Source organism: Xenopus tropicalis, chromosome 1, assembly GCF_000004195.4.
Source record: "Xenopus tropicalis strain Nigerian chromosome 1, UCB_Xtro_10.0, whole genome shotgun sequence".
NCBI classification, from domain to species: Eukaryota; Metazoa; Chordata; class Amphibia; order Anura; family Pipidae; genus Xenopus; species Xenopus tropicalis.
The window spans coordinates 52,195,708-52,221,997 of record NC_030677.2 but is presented as its reverse complement, the minus strand read 5'-3'; the positions used below and the strand labels follow the sequence as shown (position 1 = coordinate 52,221,997).

Here is a 26,290-nt window from a genome sequence, read left to right as displayed (position 1 = left end):
AGCTAAACTGAAGCATGTGAAGAATACCAACCCCAAGCAAGAAGTAATGACAAACTAAAAAAATATTGCAAAATAGTACAAATATTGCAGCATGAACTACTTTGGCTGGGCTGCAGGGGAGAAGACTATAATGCAAAATATGAAAATCATCTCACGCTCAAGTAAAAATATATCTGCTAACTGTTGCTATCAACACTTACAGCACTTTCATAAGAAAAAAATCATTTATTGGAAGCCCTGAAGGGGTAACAGATACCTAGGAAGAATTTTCATTATTGTGTAGGGAAACGGAGTGTTGCCGAAATCTAAATTAATCTTTTACTATTAGAGTAAAAAAAAATATGAAACAACATTATATATTGCCTCTGCAAGTTTATATATATATATATACATATATATATATATATTTATGTATTTATTTATTTATTTTAGATAGCTAGGCAGCCAAAGAAGGCTTAAGTGAAATAAATAATGTGGTGAATATATCCAATTAAATAATAATAATAATAATATAGTTAACCCAAAGGTTTTCAATCAAATAGGAGCAGATTTGCAAAAATTCAAACTGAGAATTCCTGAGGGATTCCCAGCAGTTTGCATTTTATCATAGTTATTAATGAATTAGCATATTTATCAATGCCTTTTCAGCTTTTTCAAATATGCCATATGTGTTGAATGCAATGCAAGTCTATGTATGATATAAAGAATCATTAGAAATCTTTTCAATGTTACTCCAAATCTGTAGAAATGTGTAATAAACTCATCATAACAACTGGTATTTTTGTTTTTTGGAAGTAACCATTTGCACATCTTACATAATATAGTGGCTATGTCCATTAGGATCAATGACAAAAATACTGAAATGACTCACAATTTAATATTAAAAACAATGTATTTCACATAATGGTACGTTATAGGGTAAAACTTTTGATATAAATAACAAAAGTGGTGTAAAGGTGATACCTTTATTGGCTAATTACAATCATAATCACTAAGATGATTATCGCTGCAACCCTCCAGAACACTGAAGTTCCTTCTTCAGAACTAGTTACAAAGAAGCTTCTTTGTAATAAGTTTCGAAGAAGGAACTGAAATATTCTGAAAGGTTGCTGTGATTATCATCGTAGTGATTATGGTTGTCGTTAGCAATAAAGATATCACCTTAACACCACACGGTGCAGAAAACTTTACCTGAAACATCATGGTGGTGCCCAAATATCATTTTCATAACTGCTATTTTGAATGCAATAAACACAACTTACATTCACAGACTAATAAATATCATCCTAGTAAAAATCAGTTAATGTTATACATAATAAGTTATTACAAGCCTACTGCCCCATGCAGCCCAAGGTCTGCATTTTAACTGATGCCTGTATTATGTACTGGTGGTATCTGGGAGGATTACCCTATACTTGCCAGGAACAAAGAATTGCACAATGTCTCTAAAAATTGAGACTTCCTCAGCAGTAGTCTGATCCATACACCTTCCCATATAATTGTAGAAATCCAAAAAATAGGAAAAAAAGCTTCAGCAGCTTGGCTGCAAAACATGTATTATGGGTAGCGGTAACACAACACGTTTCGGGTCAATACCCTTATCACTTGATAAAGGGTAATGACCCGAAACATGTTGTTACCTCTACCCATAATACATGTTTTGCAGCAAACCTGCTGAAACTGTTTTTCCTATTTTTTGGATTTCTACAATTGTATTTGGTTGCAGCACAGAGCAACAACTAGGAGCTAAAGCTTTTTTTCGCAAGTATTTTATACAAAGTTCACCAACATTTTTTTCATTTTTGAATGTTCCCATATAAATGGATGATTATAGGGGTCTGAAAATCTCAGCACTTTCCCAAATGCAGAAGAGGAGATGATTAATCACTGAGTGCCATAAACATAAGTGGCCTATCATGCTAGATCTCAATAACATGCAATAATGACTTCATGAGTCTTAACACTACAGCTAAGTGATAAGTTAATTTATGTTACAAAAAATGTACCTGAGATAATTCGTTGCTATCCACTAGTCCATTGTTATCGCCATCAAAGTATTTAAACATCTGGTCCACCAACACTTTTTTTAGTCCCGTTTTATCTTCGCTGTTTCTGTCATTTTCTTTTTTCACATATTTCTGGTTCTGTATATCTAGTAGTGTGCTCTTCATCTTACTGTATTCTGTTGCTTTGCATCTGTCTCCTGATAAGGAACCTTAAAAGGAGAAGAAACATTACACACAAATGTTTATAAAATCTTCTGTGAACCTGCATTAGGCAATAATAAAAATGCAAGCCCTATTTGCAAAATAACTACTTCAATACAGTCTGAAAATATGAGCAAAATAGCCATGGTTTTATCCCACAGTGCAGTGTTTTTGTCCCCCAGAATCCTGGTGTCATTGCTGTCTCTGAGGTGAGATGATCTAGATGCAATTGTGCTGCACCTATCACAATTACCTGCGTTTTGCCAAAATAACTGCAGCTGCATGTGCATTTGGTGCAAATCTAGTCAAAAGCTCCTAGTAGCTTTATGGTTCCCATGCACCAATAGCTACAGCAGCACTCAGTTCAGAAGAGAAGGCAGGAGGGACTGAGCATAACTACATGGTTATGGACATGTATATGGAAGGAGTGCATTTTGACGCAAGTTACAAAAGAGGGTTTCAAGTAAAGTGCCAATACTGCAAACTGCCCTTACAAATGAAATGAGGCCTTATATATCGCATTTAGCCAATCTTTGATTCTTGAAAACATTTATTTGCTACAGGTATGGGATCTGTTATCCGGAGACCTATTATCCAGAAAGTTCCAAATTACAGAAAGGCTATCTCCTATAGACTCCATTATAAGCAAATAATTCTAATTTTTAAAAATGATTCCCTTTTTCTCTGTAATAATAAAACAGTACCTTGTACTTTATTCTAACTAAGATATAATTATTCTGTATTTGGGGCAAAACAATTCTGTTGGGTTTATTTAATATTTCAATGATATGCTAGCAGACGTAATGTAATTTACCGAAAGACCACTTATCCAGAAAACCCCAGGTCCTGAGCATTCAGGATAACAAGTTCCGTACCTGTACTTTTTTCTTTTTTAAAGAAAGGGAATTTATTAATGTTTTGTGATCTAGTTGCATTATAGCATTTAAAGAGGCCTTTTAGGCCACTGGTTTTAGTGAAGACAAATAGCTTAAATGGTGTAAGAAGTCTTCCACTCTTATTAGGAATGTAAGATAGGGAAGATAAATATAAAAATATGTATATAGTTCTGAATATTTAAAGCAAATTTGTTGTTTTACCTAATCAAATAATCTGAACCTATTATCTTACCAAGACATTGCTGTCTTGATATGGCTTTTGAACCAAAAAGTTAAGTTTGAGTGTAAAAAAGGATTCTAGCACTTTAAAGGAACAGTAACACCAAAAATTTAAAGAGCTTTAAAATAATTAAAATATGACGTACCGTTGCCCTGCACTGGTAAAACCAGTGTGTTTTCTATAGTAACACTACTATAGTTTATATAATAAGCTGCTGTGTAGCCATGGGGGCAGCCATTCAAGCTTGAACAAAGGAGAAAGGGCACAGGTTACATAGCAGATAATAGATAAGCTCTGTAGAATATAATAGTGTTTTATCTGTTATCTGCTATGTGCCTGTGCATTTTCTCCATTGAATGGCTGCCCCCATGGCTACACAGCATAGTATTTATATAAACTATAGTAGCCTTCTGAAGCAAATACACAACCTTTACCAGTGCAGAGCAACAGTACATGATATTTTCATTACTTTTATACACTTTCATTTTATGGTGTTACTGTTCCTTTAAATGGGGCAAGTGGAGAGGGAAATACACACACATTGAAAGCATATTTAACACATGCATGACATGTAGTCTCTGAGGTTTAAAGAGCAATGAGCAATGTTGGTAGCTAGGAAGTTTAAAATGATTCCTTTGACCAGTGTTAAATAGGATGAATAGGGCCATTGGACATTAGATTCTATCATTATCATTTATCATGTTATAACTTGTGTATTGTGTACAAGTTGGTAAGATAAAAGTCTGCTGTGTGATGATGGCTTATTACTATTTATTTATAAGGTTGTAGAACTCCTAGCCCTCCTTGGAGGATTATTTCTTTTTTTACAATCAAGTCAGCTTCTTGGTTTTTTATATTGCCATATAAATTTACAAAAGACTGCTAACATTTTTTTTTAGTTATTGGAATAGTTATAGGTGTTCTAAAGGTATAACACAGTTTGAATAATGTTAACATCTTTCACTTTGCAAATACATGATAGACATGATCATTTGCAGCTATTTTGTTTGCAGATTTGAGCAGTGAGAAACAGTGATAAGCAACATTTTTCACCAGGTTTTGCAGAGCAAAAAAGCCCATAGAATCCAACGCCCCCTCCCAAATGCTGTGTGGTTAAAAAATTTGGCGCGCTGAATGTTTTTGTTGCACGTCAAATCAAGTGTGGTAGCGTAAAAAAAAAAACCGTGGTCGCGTAAAAAAAAGCCGCAATCGCTCAAAAAAAAAAAAGGCACGGTCACATAAAAAAAGCGCGGACGGCAAAAAAATAGACGTGACCGACAAAAAAAAGAAGTGAGCGGCAGAAAAAAAATCACGCGACAAAAGCGTTTTACTAATTTTTCGCCATTTCGATGTTTCGCAAATTTTCTTGCTGTTTTTCGAATTTTATGGCGAAGTGAAACGGGACAGATTTGCTCATCACTACTTACCAATGAATTTTTCTATTCCTATTTTATATGAGAGGTTTCATGTTATAGTAATATAGAGATCTAAGTATATCATTCTACTTTTGTTTATTTATTATTATTATTATTATTATTATTATTATTATTATTATTATTAATAATAATAACTAAAACTATTGTAGTCTGCAGGACTTATCTGTTATCTACTGTGTAAACACAAACCTTTCTGCACTATTTAATTTGAATGGCTGCCCCCATGGCTACGGAGAAGTTTATTGATATAAATTGTAGTAGAGTTCTTGAAGCAAAAACTTAATTTGTACAAGGGCAGATTAACAGCTCATTATATTTAAGAACATAAACTATTATTGATGTTACTGACCTTTTAATAACAAAATATGTCTATAATTGGTGAGTTTAGTCCAGTCTTTGCTATAATGTGGTATTAAAGTGATATACATATATGTAGAGAGCATTTTAGTAAGTTATTTACTATAAAAATCTAATTATATAAATTGGTTATATCTGGGCACAGGGTTTGTGCAAACATTAAGTAATGCATAATATATCAACCATATGGACCAGGCTCTTTATGTAAATACATTTCACTGTGAATTCAACATCATGCTCAGTAACTGGACAACACAGCAGGACATAGCAGACATAAAAGATATTACATATATACTGTATATCTGAATGGTTGGTTAGCTTGGGTCCTGTGTCTTCTTTTAGAGGTACAAGCAAATAGAAATATGTTTGCTTTATTAACGAATTAGTGATCACTTTTTTTTTATATTGGGCCATAATATGCTCTACTGTCCTTATAGTAAGTACTTTTTGGTAACATTTAAAGAAACATAGTGACTGAGTTCTCTCTAGTTTTAACATAAAGGAACAGTATTTTTGGGATTGTTTGTAGAAATCCATTATTATTGTGTAGCTATGACCTGTAGAAGAATGTTTTTTGTCTACTAAAATGAAAACACTTTTAGAATATGTTCTATATGGGTGGGAGTACAGTTATGGGATCCGTTATCCAGAAATCCATTATCAGAAATCCTTCATTCCTGGGGGCCAGAGTCTGCCCAGCTCTCTCTTCTCTCCCCTCTCCTGCTCCCCCTTCCCATAGGAATGAATAAGAACTCCCTCCCCCCTCCCTTAGGAATGTGTGATCTGAGCTACCACTGCCTAGAGCTGCAGCAGGAAGCTACTAAGACCACACTAAAATGGCAGCTGCAATCTTGAATAAACAGAGGGAGCTTCTAGGGCTCTTTACTCAGGTATGGTAATGCTTTCTGCAGAATAAATATAGCTTTCTAGGTGGCACTAATGTGGCAAATCTATTGGCAGTGAAATGCCAAAATGACTTTCCTTCTCCTTTAGGAGATGTTCACCCATCATGCCAAAGTTTTAGAGCTCTGCAGAAGAAACACTTTCGTAAATATATTAGGATATCAAAAAAGGACCATTTAAATTTTAGTAGTAATTAATGTCTCCACTTTCCCTTAGTGCAGATGCAGAAATTAGCAGAGGGTAGTAATTTTTTTGTAAGGACAGCACTTGCACAATGTTGACCATGTTGGCTGCCAGACAGTAGACCTCATTTACAGTGCACGACACAGCATGAAAAGTGCAAGAAAAGGTCACAATAAGCCAATTCTTTTTTTTTTTGTACTTTGCAGGCTGCACTTTTGGAGTGCAGAGACCTCTAGCCTGCTCTGTGGATCAAGCTTTGACAGGGTAAATCAATGCTTAGGCTTGAGTGTGCAGTGGGAGGCAGCTAGGCATTCCCCATCTGCCCCCATACAGCCCTAACTTGCACCTAATTCAAAAACGCTAGTTATGGAGTGTCAGTGTTCTGTAAGTGAGTGAGGGAAGTAATGAGCCCTAGTGACATAGGTGGCCAGTCATGCACAGTAGCACTTGCCACCACAGTATCCTTACAGAAGGTTTTTACCAGCTGCTGATCTCTGCATTTTCATGGTGAAAGAGGGAGTCTGTGACCCCCTCATCCAAAGACAGAAGCCCAAAAACACTCAACAAAAATCAACTTAATACAATAATGTATTTGAAAAATGTCTGCTTTTGCAAACTTGGAAAATGACTTTTTTTCCTACCACTTTGGTAAGGCTTTGCAAAAGGTGAACAACCCCTTTAAACTGTGAAGTTAAATAGCCTACTCATCAATAATATATGGAGCCAAACAAAAAGATCGATGAACTACAGCATAGGGTAATGCAAAGTGTCCTTTTTATTAATAAATGTTACAAACAGCTATTTTATATATCAACATTTGCAATATACAGCACTGTTACTTTGAATAGTAATATAAACTGTAACCTAGGAGTGAAAGAGTTTTGCATAAAAGTATAAAATAAAGCCTATGCCTCCATATATTTAATTCCTGTCCCTGATATGATAATGCATTATTAACGAGAGATCCGTGTGAATTCTCTTTATGTTTTGGAGTAACATGTTTTACTGCAGCAATAAGTATAAGAAGTTTTAGTAAGCAATGCAAATGCAGAATTTATTACTAGCCTGTCAGATACAGAAAATGAATCTGTTTCCAAACAAGATAGAGTATGGTATTACAAAGGGGAATAAAAGACTGCTTCTTGTAATCAGCAATTAAGATATCATATAACACATACTGTAGTAACAGGGGATTCAATAACACACATTCTATAACCAACCCCCAAATGCATAGAAGGTGAAAACTATAATATTTAGCCATTAAAACAAGATTTGCAAATGTTACCAGCTGTAATTTGTGCACCTGTCTCTGATGGACACAGCTTCTTATTTACATCAGAGGGAAAAAAAGGATGTAGCTGTGTACAAATAAGAAGAGAAATAGTTTCACACGTGCGTGCTGTCTCCCCCAGACACACAGTAAAACATAAGTTTCATTATCTCATTATAAGCACAATCGCTATAATAAAAAGAATAACAATATGTGCCTATTATGCATCCGGAGTATTTCAAAGGTACAGTACCAGAGATTGTTGTTAGATTCTGTTTTGTACTGAACACCATTTTAACACTATTTAGTTTATCTCAAACTGTGAGGCCAGCCACCCATAAGAACTCCTACTGTGCTAGAATGGTGAAACCTTATTTCTTTTTTCCCTTCTAGGATGCAGTCCAATTATTCTTGTGACAAATTTTCTGTGGAGGCAAAGAACAAAATGTTCAGGAGAAGTTAGCTTTATATGGCTTAATGGCTCACCGTCTCATTATCTCAATTTAAACACAGTATTATTACCTATTTTTTTTAATTAATGTTGTGCCATAGTCCAGTTGCCTTTGACTTAAACTCTTCATCATACTGTATAATGTGGTTAACCCTTCATCCAACAGTATTGTGGGAGCCCACCTGAGAAGGAAGAGTCCAGTGTTCTACAGCTTTAAAAGTATCCTGGCAGTGCAAGTGCAGTGTCCATTGTAACTCATAAAGTTTTGGCAGTAAAATACAGGGTCCACTAAGTCCCTGTGCCAACAGTGTCCCTACCACTGGTAATGCAGACCATATAATATTCTAGCAGTATAAATATAATAGTCACTTAGTGGTGCACATTGAGTGCTAACAAGTTGTAGTGGGCAGGAAGCCTGGTGAAATGGAAGCACGTAGGCAAACTTGGGGAAGGTACCTATGTATTGGATTGTTCTGGTACTTTAAAGGTCACTAAATTACAATGTGCACTCCAGTCAGAAATGATACATCTTGACATCATCCTGCGTAATGTCTGGCAGGTGACAAGAAAAATTAAACCCCCATGAGCCATGTGCCATGTGCCCCTCTAATAAACCTCTATGTTGTTTTTTGGGACCCAGCACAGGAATTCTCAACATCCCCACCAAATAAAAGTGTATTTCAGCCTAGAAGAGAAGTACAGTATTAAGGCCCTGCTCCTGTAGGAATGGTAATGTGTACTTCCACAGAGCTTGGCAACTTTAACCTGTCTTCAAGTGCTCTAAATATGTACCAGTACCAATGTTTAGTACAACAAGGCATCACAAGATGAGTCCAACCATGTTAGGTGCTATGCATTTCTTTACATTTAACTTCTAAGCCTCCACCCCCTATATCCTGCAGTCAACTCTGTCTGCTACAAGGCTGCTGTATATATATGCTTTTTTGCCTGAGGTGGCAGGCCCTACAAAGATCAGATCCAAAGGTATCTACATCATTTGCCTTTGCCATTGAGGCAGCCATATTAAATAGGCAACACAAGATCCTTAGCATTTCAGTAAATTAATCCAATACCTGTAACTAAAATGATGCTATAATATTGTATAAAACTGCATCCAAGGTTTTACAGAACAATATTATATCATATCATATCATAAGATAGGATTATGAAGTGTTATAATTCCATAGAAATTTAAATTTGTATAAAAAATGGTGTCTTATGATACAAAGCTCACTTACGATTAATCAAACTGTAAAAAAAAAGCAATAAGTAATACACACAAATTTAAACAAACAAGATTTGATTGACAGGAGTTAAAGCTGCAAGCTTATTCCTGTTAGATGCCAACTGGACCTTTTAAGTCCATCTGTTTGGCAGAGATATTTTTGCAAGTATTATGTATATTATTTATATCTGAGGCTGTACAAATGCTATTTTCCATATTTACATCTGCAGTTAGATTTAAGGCTAGATGATATTTTGTTTATTATAATTTATCACTCAAAGCTGAATGATTGTCTTATGTCTGCATGTTGTTAAGTTTTTCTGCTTTTCCATAAGCCAGCAATAGACTTAATGGCTTTGTAAAGCTTCTCTGTGCTGACGTTAAAGGTCACTGGTCAAGGCTTAATGATCGTTTCTGAGTTAAAGTTATTATATATTTCCCTGCTTTCAAATGGGAATAAAGTCTGAAACCTATTGTTTGTTTGTATTGTAACATCTCTTACTGACTTTTTGTGATGCATCCTATGTAATGCAATGTAAGCTGTGAATTAATGACAGGGAGGCACCGAACCCAGTTTTTCGGATTTGGCCGAACCCCGAATCCATTGTAAGGGTTTAGGCCGAATACCGAGCATGAAATAACATTAATAGGATTGTATTACCTCCAAAATGGATTTAAAAGCTTACAGTTCCCATACATGGTAAGAGATCGCCAAGCGAGCAGATCTTCCACCGATATCCCCACCTACGGTTGGCGATATCGGGGCCAAACGATCGGATTATATAGGCGGCAATGGGGCAGTCGGTTCGGGGACCGCATCAACGAGCCGATGCAGTCCCCGATCCGACTGGATTTTCTAACCTGGCCTACCGATAGCTAGCCAATTTCAGGCCAGATATCGGTCGGCCAGCCCGCTCGTTTCTGCCCCTACACGGGCAGATAAGCTGCCGAATCGGTCCAAGGGACCGATATCGGCAGCTACAATCTGCCCGTGTATGGGGACTAGTGATGGGCGAAAAGTTTCGCCAGGCATGGATTCGCGGCGAATTTCCGCGTTTCGTCATTGGCGGATTGTTTCGCGAAACGGATGAAAAATTTTGCCGCGGAAAAATTCGCCGCACGTCCAAAAATTGTCGGCGTCAAAAAAGAATAGTCGCGGGCGACAAAATAATAGCCGCGGGCGACGAAACAATAGCGTGCGACAAAATAATAGCCACGGGCGACGAAACAAGAGCCGCGCAACGAAACAAGAGCCGCGGGAGACGAAACAAGAGCCGCGCACGACGAAACAATAGCCGTGCGACAAAATAATAGCTGCGGGTGACGAAATAATAGCCGCGGGCGACGAAACAAGAGCCGCGGGCGACGAAACAAGAGCCGCGCGACGAAACAAGAGCCGCGGGCGACGAAACAGGAGCCACGCGTGACGAAATAATAGCCGCGCGACAAAACAAGAGCCGCGGGCGGCGAAACAAGAGCCGCGGGCGACGAAACAAGAGCCGCGGGCGACGAAACAAGAGCCGCGCGCGACGAAATAATAGCCGCGCGACAAAACAATAACCGCGGGAGACGAAACAATAGCCGCGCGACAAAATAATAGCCGCGGGCAACAATTTTTTTTGTCGCACGGCATTTTCGCCGTTTCGCGAATTTTTGCCGTTTCGCGGATCTTTTCAAAGATTCGCGAATTTTTCGGCGAAGCGAAACGGAACAGATTCGCTCATCACTAATAGGGACCTTTAGTTACCATCAAGTACATAGTACTGTTTTATTTTTAGAGAGTAAAAGGACCCTTACAAATGAAAATTATTTTTGTTAGAGGTGGCCTTCTTGCAATTTTGAGCTTTATGGATAAGGTATGCCATACCTGTACCAGCAAGTCTTTTAAAATAAATTTGCTAATTGATGAATTGCTATTGTTATTATTATGTTATTAAAATCATTAAGTCATTTTCCTTCTAATTATATTTTATAGCACATTTCAGCAGTGAGATGAAATATTGTATGTTTTGCGACGTTTTTCATAACTTGAATGTTTTGTTACTTTTCTGTATATCAGTTGAATAATATTGTTTTTGGCATTTGCCATTCATGTCCGAAATGATGAAGTGTGCTTGGTGTACATGCAGTATTATTTCTTAAATATCTTCTTAAATTATTCCATTCTTGGGCCCCCTGGGGTAGATTTATTAAAATCTGGGTAATTGTTGTGTTGTTTTTCTTCCACAACTAAACTAAGCGGGCGTGAAAAAAGTGAAAATCTCAATTTATTTGTGTTTGTAAGAATTTTTGTGCGCTTACAAAAAAATTACAAAACATGAAAACCTTTAAAGGAGAATGCAAGTCAAAATTTAAAAAGCATACTGCCCAATAGTCCTCCTATTGTTTAGTAAAAACACCACACTTTTGGCTCACCTAATCAAATATTTACTCAGTCACACTTACTTCACATTTTCTAGAACAGGCAGCCATCTCTAAAAAGGTATTCTCCCTTCCTTTCCCTCCTTGCTTCATACTGCACATGTGTTTCATTCCCTCCCCCCCTCCCCTCTGGCAGATCCGCTTCTGATTGGCTGGTGGGCATGTGTAGCTCAGAACAGGAGACAGGATCAAGTCACACACATGCTCAGAGAATAGGAAGGCTGCCGCTGGCACCTACAGGAAGGGGAGAGAGATTTCAGCGATGTCACTGTAGGCTTCACACTGCTGTAGGCTGCCAGCACCATATCTCAGAGAAGCAAGCAGGGATCTGGGAATTTAGATAAGTAAGTACTTAAAAAGAATGCCTTTAGACTTACTTTTAATTTAACCTTTTTAATTTAAATTAACCTTTCATTGTCCTTTAAAACCACATAAGAAAGACTCTACAGTTTTCCTCAAATAACTTCCATTGGCTTCTACATGAGCGTTACAGCTTTAGATGGTGTCAGGCTTACCTCCACCAGATGCTTGCCAACCCGGAACTGGACGATAAGAGCACTCCCCTACGCCTCCCACTGAGAGCTCAGGGCCTGAAGATGCAAACAGGGTGAGTTCAGATGCAGAGTAGCAGAGGTGCAGATAATGAAGGCACAGGTCACCGCTGAGATGGTAAACAGGTAATAGGGAGCAGACCGAAACGTAGTCACCAAACAGGCCAAGGTCAGGACAGGCAGCGATCAAACGAAGTCAGTAGACAGGCCGAGGTCGGGACAGGCAGCAATCAAAACGAAGTCAGTAGGCAGGCCGAGGTCAGGACGGGCAGCAGACAAGAATGGTCGAGGACAAGCCAAAAGTCGGGAACCAGGAACTCAATCAGAAGTCAGAAGGGAGCCGAAGTCAGGAACAGAAGAACAGATCAAAACCAGAATATCAACAGGAACCGCTTAGTGTCACTCAGGAGAACGATCACCTCGCACTGGACTGAAAGCCGCGGCGTCCTTTTAAACGCAATGCGCATGCGTTTGTTTTCGCGCCAAAATGCGCCGAAGCGTGCGCACGCCGACGTGACCGCGTCAACGCGCGCGCGCAGATACGCACAGGTGCGCGCGAATAATCGCGCATGCGTAGAACGGGCGGCTTAGCGCGATTGGTGCAGATTGCCTGACATTGCCCCCCCCCGAGGTGCGACCTCCGGGCGCAGATAGGTGCTGGTTTATTAGGATATTTCTTATGAAAGTCTTTTACCAGCAAAGGGGCATGAACGTCAGATGCGGATTCCCAAGAATTTTCTTCTGGTGAATAGCCCTTCCATTGGACTAAATACTGTAACTGACCTCTTCTTTCCCTAGAGTCCAAAATTGATTCCACTTCAAATTCCTCGACCCCCTCAATGGAAATAGGATCAGGTGGCTTGGCATTTCTTCTTACAAAACGATTCTTGATTACAGGTTTTAGAAGAGCAGCATGGAATACAGGATGTATTTTGTAGGAAGGGGGTAATTTCAGTTTGAAAGCTACCTCGTTTACCTGCTTAGTAATCAGAAATGGGCCGATAAACTTTTGACCCAACTTCTTGGATGGAGATGGTAACTTGATATGACGGGTAGATAACCATACAGAATCCCCCGACTTAAACTCAGGATCCTTTCTGCGCTTACGATCTGCAAAAAATTTAAAGTTTCTTTGAGCCTGTTTCATAGCTGTTTGAATCTTTTGAGAATTATCCGAAATGAAAGAAAGTCTATCTTGAACCGCTGGTACTGAAACTTCTTTCGGAAAATTCGGCAGAACTTGTGGATGGAATCCGAAGTTAGCAAAAAATGGAGTCTGTTTGATAGATGAGTGAACCGAATTATTATATGCAAATTCTGCCAATGGCAAAAGCTCATACCAATTATCTTGTAAAAAAGATGAAAAACAACGCAAATACTGTTCAAGGGTCTGGTTAGTTCTCTCAGTCTGTCCATTGGATTCAGGATGAAAGGCAGTGGACAATGCAAGTTTAATCTGCAAGGCATGACAAAGGGTCCTCCAGAAACGAGAAGTGAATTGGACACCTCGGTCAGAAATAATTTCATCAGGGACTCCATGTAGACGAACCACCTCCTTGATAAAAACTTCAGCAGTGGTTACTGCGGATGGAATACTGGTGAGAGGAATAAAATGTGCCATCTTCGACAACCGATCAACAACTACAAAGATAGTATTAAACCCATGTGAGGGGGGTAACTCAACAATAAAGTCCATGGACACTGATCCCCAAAGTCTGTCAGGCACTGGTAGTGGGTGAAGAAGGCCCAAATATTTGGACCGTGAATCTTTAAAACGAGCACAAACTTCGCAAGAAAGAACATATTGGTTACAGTCTTTAACCATCCCAGGCCAATAAAACGATCTCTTCGGCAAATTAATAGTCTTATGTCCCCCCATATGACCAGCTAATGGATGATCATGAATCATACGGAGAACATCTAGTCGTAATGATTCTGGCACAAAAATTTTGTCATTAAAAAACAGAAGTCCATCTTTATTTTGTAACTGATCTGAAGGAGAAATAGAGGAAGACTGTTCCATTATCTTCGAAACTAAATCACTTTGAAGTAATAAAAAATTCTGAGAACGCAGGATAGTATCTGGTTGAACTTCTGAATTGTCATCATGGAACATACGAGAGAGAGCATCAGCTTTATGGTTTTGGGAACCAGGTCTGTATGTTATGTGGAAATTAAATCTGGAGAAGAATAGTGCCCAGCGAGCCTGTCTTGGTCTTAAACGCTTAGCTGTACGCAGATATTCCAGATTCTTGTGGTCCGAGAAGATAAGAATAGGATGGAAAGATCCCTCTAAATACTGACGCCACTCCTCAAAAGCTACTTTAATAGCCAAAAGTTCTCTGTCAGACACATCGTAATTTTTTTCGGAAGATGAAAGTTTCTTTGAGAAAAAAGCCACTGGGTGAAGAAAATCTTGTGATCTCAATCTCTGTGAAAGGACCGCTCCAACCGCCGTTTCTGAAGCATCAACCTCTACAACAAATGGCAGAGAAGGATCTGGATGCTTGAGGATGGGAGCAGAGGTAAAAAGTTCCTTTAATTTGTCAAAAGCAGCTTGAGCTTGAGGAGACCAATGAAAACGTTTAATAGTACTGGTTAAGTCAGTGATAGGAGAAATAATTTTGGAGAAATTACGGATAAATCTTCTGTAAAAATTAGCAAAACCGATAAACCTTTGTGTTGCTTTTCGATTTGTTGGGACTGGCCAATTCAGGACTGCTGAAACCTTCTTTGGGTCATTGAGAATTCCGTCGGTAGAAATGATGAAACCAAGAAATTCAACAGAAGTTTTATGGAACTCACATTTTTGAAGTTTAGCAAATAACGAATGCTCTCGAAGTCTAGTGAAAACTTTTTTCATATGGGTCTCATGTTCCTTCATGGAAGAAGAAAAAATTAGAATATCATCCAAATAGACTATAACAAATTGATCAAGATAGTCTCTAAAAATATCATTAACAAAGTGCTGAAAAGTTGCGGGCGCGTTACATAGTCCGAAAGGCATTACAAGGTATTCAAAGTGACCATAACGAGAACGAAACGCCGTCTTCCATTCATCACCCTCGCGAATTCTTACCAGATTGTAGGCTCCACGTAAATCCAACTTAGAAAAAATCTTTGCCTCTCGTAAATTCTGAAACAATTCTGGAATTAGAGGAAGAGGATAACGATTCTTAACAGTGATTTGATTTAACTGTCTGTAGTCGATGCAAGGTCGTAGGGAATGATCTTTTTTTTCAACAAAAAAAATACCGGCTCCAGCTGGGGATGTAGAAGGACGAATGAACCCCTTCTCAAGGTTTTCATCAATATACTCCTTTAAAACAACAAGTTCAGGTTCAGACAATGGGTAAATACGACCAAACGGAATGGAGGCACCAGGTAAAAGATCTATTGGACAGTCATATACTCGATGAGGAGGAAGAGAGTCGGCACCCTTTTCGTCAAAAACATCTTTAAAGTCAAAAAGGTAATCAGGAATTATTGTAGTTTGAGGTTCAATAATGGAAGACACCGCCATAGAATGAGAAACTTCTAATGTATGAGAAGAACACATCGTAGAATCAAACTGAATGTTCTCAGTGTTCCAATTTATTGAAGGGTTGTGCAATCTTAACCATGGAAAACCCAGGAGAATAGGAAATAAAGGGGAAGCAACAACATCAAATGAAATTGTTTCAACATGTTTAGAGTCCAGAAACATCTTTAGTGGAACAGTCTCTAAGGTTACTGGTCCCGAAGTGATGGGCGAACCGTCAGCTGTCCTTAAGGAAAGTGGTTGCAACTTAGGGCAAGTAGGGACTGCATGTTTTTTAATAAAGTCCAGATCCATAAAACAACCACAGGCTCCCGAATCAATGACCACTGTGCTTTTGAGGCAATCCTGAGGCCACTGCAAAACAACAGGGAGTGTAAGGGAGGTGGATTCTCTGAAGGAAAGACAAGAGGACATAGCAGGACACTCAATCTTACCCTTTGGACGGGTTGGGCAATCTCTCAGAAAATGTCCAGGCAGGCCGCAATAGAGACACAAATTCAACTGACGTCTCCGGGCACGTTCTTCAGTAGATAAGGCAGGTCTCACCAGACCAATCTGCATTGGTTCAGAGGTGTCAGTAACGGGAGCAGCAGCTTGAGAATTTCCAAAAACTCTGGGGGGCACCCACGAGACTGAAGAAGGTTGAAGTCTCTCAGCACGTCTCTCCCTTAGACGACGGTCAATTTGAACAGAGAGGTCAATGAGTTCCTCGAGGCCCTGAGGAATCCCCACACGAGCCAGTTCATCTTTCAAAGTCTCTGACAGTCCTATACGAAACTGGTGTTTTAAAGCCTGAGTGTTCCACTCTGTGTCAGCAGCATAGCGACGAAAATCAGAAATATATTCTTCCACTGGTCTTTTACCTTGCAACAGGGAACGTAGAGCTGCTTCAGCCGTGACTTCTCTATGGGGATCATCATATAACTGAGCCATAGCTTGAATAAAGGTATTGGCATTAACAAGAAGAGGGCTGCGACGCTCAAATAAACGATGGGCCCAAGTCTGAGGTTCCCCTGATAATAATGATATCATTACCCCAACCTTAGTTTGTTCAGAGGAAAAGGTATGAGGTTGAAGAGAAAATAACAGTCTGCAACTATTAATAAAAGTACGGAATTGACGTCTATCACCAGCAAATTTTTCAGGCAGTGGTACCTTGGGTTCAAAAGGACGCTCGGTTTGTACGGCAGATGAGGCAGCGGGCATGGGTGGCATAACAGGTGGAGAAGGGTTAGATGGATCAGCTAGCCCTTGAATCTGAGTTTGTAGTTGCTGATATCCCCCCTGCAAGTCTCTTACAGCCTGAGTCAAGGAAACCAACTGCTGGGATAACAGGTCAAAAGGGGAAACATCAGAATCTTCGGCTGGGTCCATCTTTAAACTGGCGAGGTGATACTGTCAGGCTTACCTCCACCAGATGCTTGCCAACCCGGAACTGGACGATAAGAGCACTCCCCTACGCCTCCCACTGAGAGCTCAGGGCCTGAAGATGCAAACAGGGTGAGTTCAGATGCAGAGTAGCAGAGGTGCAGATAATGAAGGCACAGGTCACCGCTGAGATGGTAAACAGGTAATAGGGAGCAGACCGAAACGTAGTCACCAAACAGGCCAAGGTCAGGACAGGCAGCGATCAAACGAAGTCAGTAGACAGGCCGAGGTCGGGACAGGCAGCAATCAAAACGAAGTCAGTAGGCAGGCCGAGGTCAGGACGGGCAGCAGACAAGAATGGTCGAGGACAAGCCAAAAGTCGGGAACCAGGAACTCAATCAGAAGTCAGAAGGGAGCCGAAGTCAGGAACAGAAGAACAGATCAAAACCAGAATATCAACAGGAACCGCTTAGTGTCACTCAGGAGAACGATCACCTCGCACTGGACTGAAAGCCGCGGCGTCCTTTTAAACGCAATGCGCATGCGTTTGTTTTCGCGCCAAAATGCGCCGAAGCGTGCGCACGCCGACGTGACCGCGTCAACGCGCGCGCGCAGATACGCACAGGTGCGCGCGAATAATCGCGCATGCGTAGAACGGGCGGCTTAGCGCGATTGGTGCAGATTGCCTGACAGATGGCGTATTTTTACTGTTAGATTTGTCGCAGTTTTGACACATAATAAATGTTTTAGCATAAAAAACACTTAGGGGCACATTTACTAAGAAATTATGAGATAAAGTGGGATTTTTTTCTTACTTCAAGATAATTTCGAAAATAACTCCTACAATTTGTGATTTATTAATGTTTTTGTAAAATAAAAATTCGACAGGTTTGATCTGTTGAGTACCATTGAGTCCTATGGAGCCTTAGAATACCAAGGAATAAAATAGTCAGTGACAGCCTGTCCTTAAAGGACAACTTAATCCCCTAATTGTTTTCAGTTTCACCCAGCTTCAAAGGGGAGCTTGATCCCCTCATTGTTTTCAGTTTCACACGTTTCATCTGAAATTTAAACACATTATTGTTTTCCAAGAACGAGTGCCAATGCTCCTAAAATGGCTGCTGGAGCAATTTCTCTTTGGGAAAAATAAAAAGGATTCATGGAAAAAAATGTCCATTTAAACTCAAATTTTTCGAGTTTTAACAATGCTTTCAACTCAAAAAATTTGGGATTTTCAGAATGTAAACTCAATTTTTTTGTACAAACGATTTAAGCATTATGGTGACATTTTAGAACATCAGAAATTATCATGGTTACTCCAAATTTTTACCTTATCATGTTTTAACCCCCCCCCAAAAAATCAGATTTTAGTAAATGTGCCCCTAACTGTGGAAAAAAAATATATACATTAGGAAATGCCCTCCTTAGTGTTCCTTGCAATAAGATTGTGTGAATACATATTTATTTCCCTCTTACAAATATTATTTCCCATGTTTTTACTTGTTTGACCTAAAGTCCAATTAAAACACTGCTAGAAGGGAAATTTCTGTCCTCAAGCAATATCTTCATTACTACTCCATGGAATCCCCATGGAGGATCCCTTTACATTAAATGATTTTGATTTGAAAATTCTATCCATTACAGAGAAAGCATTGAGCCATGGACAATACCTGTCCCCCTCTCCTGCTCTTTAAATTCCATCAATGAGATGTGCTTTATAGATTGTTTTTCTGTCAAGTCATAGAAACTTCTACCCCACAGTTTATTTATGTATGTTGGTTTAGACCTTCATGCAACTCTAAATTGGCCACATTCATATTTCCCTTCTTAATGACATTGTGTGTGAGATGCATTATTATGCCTAAGAACTCTCATGGGGTAGGAAGTATCTATTCCAATATAGCAAGATTCCAAGAAATAGTAATATAGATTTTCCAGCTGGAGACAATGTGTATCATTACCAGGAGATCTGATAGTGTTTAATAACTATTCCTGTAAAAGCAGCAGTGATGATAAAACATGAATAGTCAGGTGCAAATGTATATATACTATATAGAAACAAGTATCTGTTAAAAATATTTGCCATAGATTTACATCTTGTTCTGGGAATTTTTATGCTAAATAAACAAAACTGTCAGGCTTATTTTTTATGGCTTTGTAACAATCCTGACAGATTTGAGCAGATCCTTTCTGCACTGGAATGATTTACTCAGAGTAGAAAAGAACATACCTATATTTCGATCCCATTAACTTGCATTGCATCCACTTTAATGTATTTCTTGTTATTTTTTTTGGGGGGGGGGCAACTCAATGGGGTGTTTGAGTTGATTCTTTGGATACTTTCAGGTAAGTGTTAATGGCTAAGATGACATTTGCATTATACGGAATCCTACAGGACCTGTTCAGTTTAATAACTGCCCCTTAGTCCACTTGTGGCTCAAATATGATGTATATCGCACACTGAAGAAAAGATGCCAATGTGTGCATGGCTTTAGCAGAGATGAGAAAAATCTGTATCTTGAGTCAAGAGTTTCACTGTAGTACTTCAGACTGAGATAACCAAGTATATTTATGGTGACACAGAGGGGTACCTTGACAAGCTACATCAGACATAGCCCTTGTGCCTTGTGCCTTAAAAGCAACTGAACTAAATTGTTTTCTGGCTTTACTGCATCTAATCCCTCAAATGTAAAACTGCTGGTAGGAGAATTTTTCCTTGGCATAGTAAACAGGGTTCTCACCATTATTACAATGATACCTGCTAAGAGCAAAACTGCCATAGGGTGTCTCAGGCCCTGAATCTTCATATTGCTTTAGGTTATAGCCAGTGGAAAATGCAACAAAGCCAATTATTGCTCAGAAGTGTGCATTCTCCACACTCACGTTGCTTACCATTCATTATAATTGAAAGTGAACCACAGAAAAGCCATGACAATCAAAACATAGACAACTTTTCCATTTCCCTAAGAGACCCATTGACTCTTACACATACAAATATTTAGAGACTAGCTATTTTTACTTCAATAAAATAAAGTTACTCTGTATTATTCGCAGCCAAAATGCCAAAGTATTGTAAAACAGATTCCAGCCATTAAGTCTATTCCATAAAGCAGGTACATGTGTAAAAAACTAGATACATTTTCATATGAGAACAACATGTTTTCAGCTTATTAAAGAACCTACTCTTTTGAAAGCATTGTTACTGAATAAAATAACAGTATTCATAGGGAACCTACTTTGCAGATAGAATTTAACGTTTTGAATTTGTTCAAGCACAAGACAATATACAAACAAAAGATTAATGTTCTTGCAGTTTATTTTCTGTATGTGTTTACACAGCTATAATCGATTACCGAATTGTTACACAAATAAAATAAAACTATTATTCTCATTAACAAGTGCTATAAATCTTCCTACGATTCTTCCCAATCATGCATAAGTCAATCGATTTATAATTAAGATTGATTTTTTAACTAATTAGCTGGCTTATCAAATTTAACCAGATTCCAGAACAAAAGTATCATACAATAAATCATTTCACAACCGGGATTTAATTGAATTTTAACAGCGAAAATGATGGCCTATAAGTATATATATATATATATATATATATATATAGCATCCAATCATTGCCACTCACCACTCAGAGATATTAGCTGGGTGCTGACCAACAAAGTATAGTAAGTCCATAGAAAGCCCTCACGGCATCAGGTCTGCAAAAAATAGTCCTTTATTCTATATCCATCATGTTTATAGCATAAAGGACCATTTTTTGCAGACCTGATGCCTTCACTGCTTTCTATGGACTTACTATACATATATATATATACATATATATATATATATATATATATATATATATATATATATACTGTATATATATATATATACTAGATGTTTACCATCTACAGAAAGGGTAAGATTGTTCCAAAAAGGGAGATATTATGATATAAGGGAACTGCAATTATTGTGGTAAAGGGGGATGCCCGAGGATATTTCTGCTAACTAGTGACGAACAAATCTGTTTCACTTTGCTGGAAAATTTGCAAAACTGCTGAAAGATTTGCAAAACTGGGAAAAATTCACAAACCTTTTTTACACACACGTGCCTTTTTGTGACCTGTTTATGCCCCTTTTATTACATAACCATGTATTTTTTACACAACCGCTGCCTTTTTGCAGCAAACGTGACATTTTTTACATTTGCAACCTCAAATTTTTTGCAGCAACATTTTGAGCCATTTTCACTAAAAAAAACACTAACGGCGAAATGCAGATTTTCGCTGTGAATCCATGCCTGACCGAAAAAAAATTTGCTCCGCACTACTGATAACACTCTACCTACATTATGGTCATGTATTCACCCTTAAAAGGGGTTCCATCATATTCATTATGGTTTGCACTCCTGCTTTTAATATATACTTTCAATACAAACATGGACAACCAAGAGGGAATTCTTATATTTTACTTGCATTGTGCCCCAAGTGCAAGAGAATTATGAATGAATTATCTTTATTATCAATAAAGGTTTTATATAATTATATTTGTATTGTTCTGTATGTATGTATTTGTTTAGTATTAGCTTTAGTAATAAGTCATTTTAATCATATTTATTTACTATATTATATACAAGAGTATAAACAAATTCCTTCTGGTTAGCTCATCTAATGCAAAAGTGAAATAGTTGAAACCCTGAAAAATATTGTATACGTATACAGGTACTTTTTTATTGGTATGGAAAGATATTAATAAAAATTACAGTATTTGATACAAATTAAAATTCCCTAAATACAATTTAAAACACTGCACATTAATATAACATAATATATTTCAAAAAAATAATTTTATAAATCATTTGCCAGTTTGCCAGTTATTTCTGGCTACTTCTGAAATAATTTACAATAGATTGAGCTACTTAGTTTTCCTTGTGCTGAATGGGCAAGCAGTAGCAAAACCAAATGAGCCCCCCAACAAGCTTATAAAATATATTGTATCCTGAGGATACAATTAACATAACATCCCTGGATAAAGGGGTAATGTGTAGAGAAAATTAGAAAAGTGTCTCTTCTAGTAATTCCTGTCAAATGCTATTTCTGTGACAGGTTTAAAGCAACATATGTGAGCATGTTTAAATGGTTTTCCAGATAAGGAATCTTTCCATAATTTGGATCACAATACTATACTATACTATACATTCTTTCATTTGGATCACTATATTCTAAAAACATTTAAACATTAAGGGGCACATTTACTAACCCACGAATCCTAATTGGAAAAATTCCGATTGGAAAACGAACATTTTGCGACTTTTTCGTATTTTTGCGATTTTTTTCGGCGCCTTTACGACTTTTCGGAAATTGTCGCGACTTTTTCGTTACCAATACGATTTGTGCGAAAAAACGCGAGTTTTCGTAGCCATTACGATTCGCTCGTATCTTGTCGCGACTTTTTCGTATTGAGCACTCGTAAGCGGCGGGTGAAACTTTCAGACTTAGCATGATTTTGGAAGCCTCCCATAGGACTCAATGGCACTCTGCAGCTCCAACCTGGCCCAAGAAAAGTCACCATACTGAAGCTTGAATGAATCCGAATCTTTCGTACTCGGCGCAAAGGCTACGAAAAAGTCGCAACTTTTCGCGCAAGTAGTAATGCTACGAAAAAATTGCCAGATTTTGCACAACATTCGAAATGGCAACGAAAAAGTTGCGACAATTTTCCGAAAAATCGCCAAATACCGATCATTACGGAAAAACCGCAATCGGACGCATTCAGCCCGTTCGTGAGTAAGTAAATATGCCCCTTAGTGTCAGATTTTATCAAAATTCACATTCTTAAATGTTGTATTCCTGTTGGGTGCAAACACTAATTTGAAAATCATGCCAAGAAATTGTACAGTACCACCACACTATAAATATTGTTTTATATAAGGAATCTCATTAGTTCAGAGGGAACCTGATGGGCTAATCTGGATAAAAAAACACAGAATTTATTGTTTGGCAGAAAAACCAACTAATCAGATCGCCCTAATGGCTCATGATAGTGAGTAAATTAAATTACTGGTCAACTGGGATAACGTGAATTAACTGGTTGGAAGCACTTTTGCAAATACATTAATGTATCGCTAATAGGCCCTTTTAATATGTTCTATCATTGTATTAAAAAAAACATATTTTTTTGTTTTAATATGTCTAGAATTGTATGATCCCAGGAGGCGGCCCTTAGTTTTTAAAATGGCAATTTGCTATTTAGGATTATCCACTAGCACATACTACTAAAAAAGTATATTTTTATGAAAATAGTTTATTTAGATGAAGCAGGGTTTTACAGATGGGCTGTTTTATGTGATATATTTTTATAGAGAACTACATTGTTTGGAGGTAAAGTTTTCCTTTAAAGACTTGCACACCTCTAGCATCCATCCTATTGACTGCCAGGCATACCAAGAGACCGAGCATGCACAGCAGTACCTAAAAACACACTACCATTACAGGCATGGATTCGATGCAAAATTCCACATTTTGGTATTGCCTCATTTTTCTGCAAAACTGACGCACAAATTCGGCGCAACAAAAATTCGCAGAGTGAGGAAAAAAGTTTTGCAATCACGTTGAAAAATTTGTGGTGGTGTTGAAAAAGTTGCAGTCGTGCCAAAAATGCATTCATCACAAAAAGTCATGCAGGATCTGCATTTTGCAAATTTTTCACCATTTTGCAGATTTTTTAGCAGTTTTGAAATTTTTTTTGCTGAAACGGGACAGGAAAAGGGGCTCATCACTAATCTCTACATTTACATGGTAGAGGAGGGTCAATCTCCCACTTTAGGGTAAGTGCGGACCTGCGGAGGCTTTAACAAAACGTGAACATTCCTTTTAATACTGAGTTCCTAAATCAAAATGAGCCTAAATAGCGAATTAGCAATATAATCCTGGAAGTTTTCTAAAGCTTTATTTGGTAATTCAATGCTGTACAGCCAAAACCAGCACTGTACCTTCTGCCACAGCTGTGCGACATTCGCTGCTTAAGAACTCCTATGGTATGCTAACAAAGGAACTTTGCAGCTAGTGGATTCATGTAATGCTATGGATGAACAAAATCTCAGCAACAATGATTAGACAGATCGGCAGGTGCTGTATGTGAGACCAGTGAAAACGAGAATGAAGAATTAAACATTCTGGCAAATGCTTTTTTTTTTAATGGAACTAACACTTTTAATGAGATGACCCAGAAGCCCTCTTCTTGAACAGGGATTCAAAAAGAATGAATCTTTTCTCAGAAATGATTGCTTTAGTCTGTTTATACCTAAAGGCTCAAATTATATATTGTAGAAAAATATTCTTTTTTTAATCTCCATTGTATAACTCTGATATAATTTAGTTTATGCTATAGTGGGGCTAGATACAAAGTTAATGCAATGCAGTGTTATCTCGTTGATATGCACAGAGTAGCTAAATACGTTCTCTGTTGTCTGAACTAAAAGTATTAGCATCAATACAAAAATAGAGATGTTTGCAATTCTCTTATTTGCCCATTTCTAAAAGGGCTAGAAAGTCTTGCTTACCCTAGTTTAGACTTTATTACAGTATGTCTTTGTATGTACCGCATCCATTAAATCTGATGGACAAGATACAAGGTTTTTAAACCTCAGGATTGTCTACAGATCCTCAAGGGTCCTATTACTTTTATGGATATTTTAACAAGCTACTCCACAGCACTATGTTAGTAACTCGGCTCTGCAAATAACTGATAGTATTAATGAGAAATATTGTCAAGAACAAGTCTATAGCTCACAATTATCTGAAAACAGCTAGAAAAGGTAGAATGAACTGTCTGTTTTTTCTAACCAGTCTGGAACACCAAATGAATGCCCTATTGCATTTATAAACAAGCCATCTTTCTGTATATGGTCTATATAAATCCATATCTAAATTGTTTAATTAGTTACATTGCCAACTATTTATTATCACAGCCCATCTGTCCAAGAATAATAATAAATAAATATATATATATATATATATACAAGCACACAAAATACACATACATACACACACACACACACAATTCACTTAATTTACCTTCTGTGTTTAATCCAGTAAAAAGTTTTTCCCAGTTTATATGGCCCTTATACTACCAAAATGTAAATGTAAAAAATGATGTGTCCTACTGTTGTCTCTGCAGAATTTCACAGTAGGCCATGTTATGGTCAGTATTCCCTAATGCTCACCTACATTAGTAGTGTAGTACAAAACCCAAATCAACCTTACTCCTAACTACCTGAGACAAATAGTTGTTATTTAAAACCAAACTTGTTTGCTCTTCAACTGCCCCACTGTTCTAGTTATTGTTATAATCTATAGAAACTTGACCTTGTTGTAACATGGTTTCCATTTGTTAAAGTATCTGGGTCTCATTTCCTTACTTATGCTGGAAGGTTTGTTCTCAGGAGATCTTAAATTCAACTAAAATCCATAGGGCCCTCACATAGCTCCCAGTAATGTCTTTAGTGCATGTTTTTAAGATATGTTTCAGACTGTGATACACTTATTGAGCAAAACCTTGTGCAATAGTTAAGATGTAAAATTAAATTTCAATTATGAATTAATTAAATAAATAAAAAAAACACCTTAAACCTGTGTATGAATTTTTAATAACCATCAATTTAATTGTGAAAATGATTTATTAAACATCCAGCATGGTTTAGTGACTCTTCTGGCAACATATCCCATACAATTCTAGATGCCTAACTAGGAGTTTGATGAGGATTACAAGCTACTAAATTTACTCAGCAAAAGAAATAAAGGACAACTCAAAGTAACTTTAAATTATAACTGTTAATCACTAGGAAGCTAAAGTTAATGCATTTACCTAGAGCAAACGTACCTAGGAATAGTTGTGACCGGGTGTATATATAACCCCGTGTCAGTCGCAAGCTTTAAACATAGGTTAATATGAAGTCAAAACAAAAACTTGCCAGACAAGGAACTCACTTCAGGTGCAAAACCCCCGAACCCGTAGCTTTAAAGGGTAAGCAACCATACATGCAGAAATAGCTCTGCGGGTGTCAATTAAAATTTAATTGACTCCTGGATGGTCCTGGTGTATGAGCACAGCTATTTCTTCATAACTAGGGGTTTGAACTAAAGTTATAATCATTGGAATTTACACGGACTATTCATCCTGTCTGTATTCACCCATAATCCATCTGCAGGCAACTGCCCAATAAAAAGGCTACTTAAGCCTTTCTCCTCCTATACCCTGTGCTGG

General features: G+C 37.8%; 1 protein-coding gene across 2 annotated transcripts in view; it reads right to left on the bottom strand.

The window, feature by feature from the left end:
• Positions 1-26,290, bottom strand: part of fstl5 (follistati like 5) — a 262,487-nt gene that overhangs the window by 97,211 nt on the left and 138,986 nt on the right. For both annotated transcript variants that reach the window (XM_002934742.4, XM_004911161.3), the window contains exon 5: positions 2,007-2,215. In XM_002934742.4, coding sequence (XP_002934788.3) covers positions 2,007-2,215 — 209 coding nt within the window. The remainder of the gene's footprint in view (positions 1-2,006; positions 2,216-26,290) is intronic.